Source organism: Nicotiana sylvestris, chromosome 11 (genome assembly GCF_000393655.2).
Source record: "Nicotiana sylvestris chromosome 11, ASM39365v2, whole genome shotgun sequence".
Lineage (NCBI taxonomy): Eukaryota > Viridiplantae > Streptophyta > Magnoliopsida > Solanales > Solanaceae > Nicotiana > Nicotiana sylvestris.
The window spans coordinates 142,565,476-142,570,246 of NC_091067.1; the positions used below are offsets into that span (position 1 = coordinate 142,565,476).

The 4,771-nt window shown below is 40.6% G+C and overlaps 1 protein-coding gene across 1 annotated transcript; it reads left to right on the plus strand.

Moving 5' to 3' along the window:
- Positions 1 to 280: 280 nt before the first annotated feature.
- On the plus strand, positions 281 to 742 carry LOC138881768 (uncharacterized). Its single transcript, XM_070162028.1, has one exon. It carries the CDS (start codon positions 281 to 283, stop codon positions 740 to 742), a length of 462 nt encoding a protein of 153 aa, XP_070018129.1.
- Positions 743 to 4,771: the final 4,029 nt, after the last annotated feature.

Genomic DNA, 4,771 nt, shown 5'->3' on the forward strand with positions numbered 1-4,771 from the left:
TTCAAGCTAGTTGAAGTCTTGTGAGAAGAACTACCCTGTTTATGATTTGGGGTTAACAACCATCATTCATGCATTGAAGATTTGGAGGTATTATCTCTACGGCGTGTCTTGTAAGGTATTTACGGATTATCAGAGACTCCAACACTTATTCAAGAAAAATGATTTAAATTTGAGGCAGCGAAGATGGTTGGAGTTGCTAAAGGACTATGATATCACCATTTTGTATCATCCTGGGAAGGCCAAGGTGGTGACCAATGCCTTGAGTAGAATAGCGGTGAGTATGGGGAGCCTTGCATTTATTCCGGCAGGTGAGAGACCGCTTGCATCAGATGTTCATGGCTTGGCCAATCACTTCATAAGGCTAGATATTTTAGAGCCTAATGGGATTCTAGCTTGTGTGGTTTCTCGGTCTTCCTTATATGGATACATTAGAGAGCGTTCAAATAATGACCCTAATTTGCCTGTCCTTAAGGACACGGTTCAGCATAGTGATGCCAAGGAGTTTTCTATCAGGGATGATGGGGTGTTGTGGATGCAGGGTTGGATTTGTCTGCCTAATGTTGATGGGCTGCGCGAGTTGATTCTTGAGGAGGCCCACAGTTCGTGGTACTCCATTCATCCAGGTGCCACAAAGATGTATCAGGACTTGAGGCTACACTATTGGTGGAGGAGGATGAAGAAAGCTATAGTGGGGTTTGTGGCTTGGTGCCTAAATTGTCAACAAGTGAAGCATGAGCATTAGAGGCCAGGCGGTTTGCTTCAGAGGCTTGAGATTCCGGAGTGGAAATGGGAGCGTATCACCATGGACTTTGTAGTTGGGCTCCCACTAACTTCGAGGAAGTTTGATGCTATTTGGGTGATTCTGGACCGAATGACTAAGTCCACTCATTTCATTCCAGTTGGGACTACCTATTCTTTGGAGCGGTTGGCTGAGATCTATATCTGCTAGATTGTTCGCTTTCATAATGTGCCAGTGTCCATCATTTCAGATCGGGGCACACAGTTTATGTTGCAGTTTTTGAGAGCAGTGCAGTGAGAGTTAGGCACATGGGTTGAATTCAGTACAACATTCGACCCTCAGACGGATAGGCAATGCGAATACACTATTTAGATATTGTAGGATATGCTACGTGCTTTTGTCATGGATTTCAGAGGTTCTTGGGATCAGTTTTTGCCACTTGCAGAGTTTTCCTACAACAACATCTACCAATCGAGTGTTCAGATGGCTCCGTATGAGGCTTTATGTGGGAGATGATGTCGGTCTCCGTTTGGTTGGTTTGAGCTTGGTGAGGCTAGGCTATTGGGTACTGACTTGGTCCAGGATGCTTTGGACAAGGTTAAGATGATATACAATCATCTTTGCACGACGCAGTCTAGGCAAAAAATCTACACCTATCGGGAGGTTTGTGATGTTCGTACATGGTATGATAGAAGGTATTGCTTAGAGTTACACCCATGAAGGGTGTTATGATGTTTGGGAAGAAGGGAAAGCTGAGCCCTCGGTATATTGGTCCTTTTGAGGTGCTTGAGAGGATTGGAGAGGTGGCTTACAAGCTTGCATAACCACCTAGTCTATCAAGTGTTCATCCAGTGTTTCATGTTTCCATACTATGGAAGTATTTTGGTGATCCATCTCATGTTTTGGACTTCAACACGGTTCAGTTGGTTGGTGCTTTGATTTATGAAGTGGAACTGGTGGCCATTTTGGATTGGTAGGTTCGAAAGTTGAGGTCAAAGAACATAGCTTTAGTGAAGGTGTAGTGGAGAGATCAGCTAGTCGAGGAGGCTACTTGGAAGACCGAGCAGGAGATGCAGAGCAGATATCTATGCCTATTTGAGACTCCATGTATGATTCTAAACCCGTTCGAGGACGAACGTTTGTCTAAGAGGGGGAGGATATAATGACTCAGCCGGTCATTTTGGGTGTTGTAGCCCCGTTCCCCCATTTATTTCCTATTATATGTTTGTTTATTATTATGTAATTTTCTGGGTTGGTTTATTTGGTTCCGGGGATGTTTTGGAATGAGTTGAGATACTTAGCCCCAAGGTTGGAAGCCTAAGATAAAAGAGTTGACCCGATGTTGACTTATGTGTAAGTGGCTACGAAATGGAGTTTTGATGGTTCTGATAGCTCTGTCTGGTAGGTTTTGACTTAGGATTGTGTCCGACTATTAATTTTGAGGTCCGTAGGTGATTTTGGCTTGAATTGGGGAACGTTGGAAAAGTTGAGTTTTGGAGAGTCGAAAAGTTTGACCGAGAGTTGACTTTGTTATTACCGGACTTTGATTTTGGTTCCGAAAGTTGGAATAGGTCTGTCGTATCATTTATGACTTGTGTACAAAATTTTAGGTTAATCGGAATTAGTCTGGTATATTTCCACATTAGTTTTGGAAGTTAGAAGTTCATAAGTTCATTAGGTTTGAATCGATGCACGATTCATGGTTTTAGTATTGTTTGATGTGATTTGATGTTTTGACCGAGTTCATATAATGTTTTAAGACTTTTTGGTATGTTTGGTTGAGGTCTCGGGGGCCTCGAGTGTGATTCGGATCATGTTCAGTGCATTTTGAACTTTGAGGAACTACTGGTTTTTCTGTTGCTAGTTTCCTTATACGCGATCGCGAGTGAAGGATCACAATCGCAAAGAGTTGTTTGGTGACTGGTGGAGTATGTTCTCTGTCATCGCGAGAGTGGTCTGCAATCATGAAGCTTGGGCAGTTAGTGCTACGCGTATGAGTAAGCTTGGTTGTGTCCGCGAAGAGGAAGGAAGGGAGATGGGGGTCCACGCGATTTGTTCTTTGCGATCGCGGGAAGAGGTACGTAATCGCGTAGGTAGAGGAGTATGTGAATCGCATTCGCGATTATTTTTTCGCGTTTACGAAGAGTACTTTCAGGGTAGCTTGATTTTTTTTCTTCGTGATTGCGACGGACTTTCCGCGATCACGAAGAGGAACATTTGGCAGGCTGTTAAAATATCAAAATCGAGGGTTTGAACCCATTTTTCATATTTTGAGCTAGAGACCTCGTATTTGAGTGATTCTTGAAGGGATTTTCTTGGAGTTAATTGGGGCAAGTGATTCTAATTCAGATTTGATTGTTATACATGAATCTATCATAGTTTTTACCATTTAATTAGTGTTTTGGGTTGGAAAAATTGGGAAAAATTGTGGAAACTTCATAGGCTTTAATTTGAGGATTTGAAGGTCAAGTTGTGATCGTAATTGAGTAATTTTGGTATGGTTGGATTCATGATTAAATGAGTGTTCGGATTTTTTTAATTTTGTTGGATTTCGATACGTGGTCGTGCGGTTGAACTTTTGAGTTGACCTTTTGATTTTTGTTAAAGAAATTAGCTTTATCATATGGAATTGATTCCTATAGATCGTGTTGATTTTATCAAGTTAATTATGGCTATATTCGAGTCGTTCGGAAGTTGATTTGCGAGGCAAGGACTTGTTGGAGTAGAGATTTGCACCATTTGAGGTAAGTAACACTTCTAAACTTGGTTCTGAGGGCATGAATCCTTGAAATACGTGTTTTGTGATTGGTATTGAGGTGACGCACATGCTAGGTGATTGGCGTGTTGGCGTGCACCGTGGTAATTGTGATCTGGTTGATTTTGTGGTATTGTGTAGTCATCAAACCTCGTTTCTATTCATATAATCCCTATGTGTTAGAGCAATTAAGTTGCAATCCATGTTAGAAATCATGTTTAGGAAATATACTTATCCGTTGAGACCCACTAGGTTTATTTTTACTGTGAATTATTTGCTTAAATTGCAATTTTATATTCCGTCACATCCATCATTTGCATATCGTATATCAGTCTCTGTTACTATTTATTGTTGTATTATATATCATTGTTTGGACTGAGTGGCATGAGATTTCTAAACCCGAGAAACTGGAGAGATTGATCACTAAGTTGGGGCCTGAGAGCTGTGTTGTGAGTGAGATTTGTGGATCGTACTGCATGCCGCAACAAACCTTCTTGGCTTTACGCACACACACACACACACACACACACACACACACACACACACACACATATATATATATATATATATATATACACATATATATATACATAAATATATATACATATATATATATATATATATATATATATATATATATATATATATTATAGATCAGGTTGCACGCCGCAGCAGGGCCCTATGGGCTTTATATGTTGTTATGGGATTGGGCTGCACGCCGTAGCAGGCCGTGTTGGGATTATTTTAGTGCTTGGGTAGGATCCATCCCTCCGGAGTCTGACATACTAGCAGTGAGTGCAGGTACAATATATTGCTGAGTGATTGAGTGTGATGAGTGAGAGTTGAGGCAGTCAGATTGAGTACTTTGAGAATGGAAGTACATGAGGTCATCATTGTGATGTATTACATGTGACATGAACATTGGAAATGTAGATATAGAGATGTAACATTCCTCATATCAGTCATACATGGCATATCTCATCTGTGTTGAGCTTAAATTGTTAAACCTAAGAGTATGTCTACATTTCTGTTTTGTGTACAAACTGTTTAAGTTATCCTTGAGATATTACTTCCATTCTTCCTATCATATTTGTATAGTTATAAATCTAAATTTGGACTGTAATTATCTAAACTCGTCACTAATTTCAGCCCAAGGTTAATCTTATTACTTATTGAGTATATTGAGTCGGTTGTACTCATACTACACTCTGCACTCATGTGCAGATCCAGTACTTTCGGGCACGGCGATTGCTAGATTTGGAGCTTTATCTGTTGGA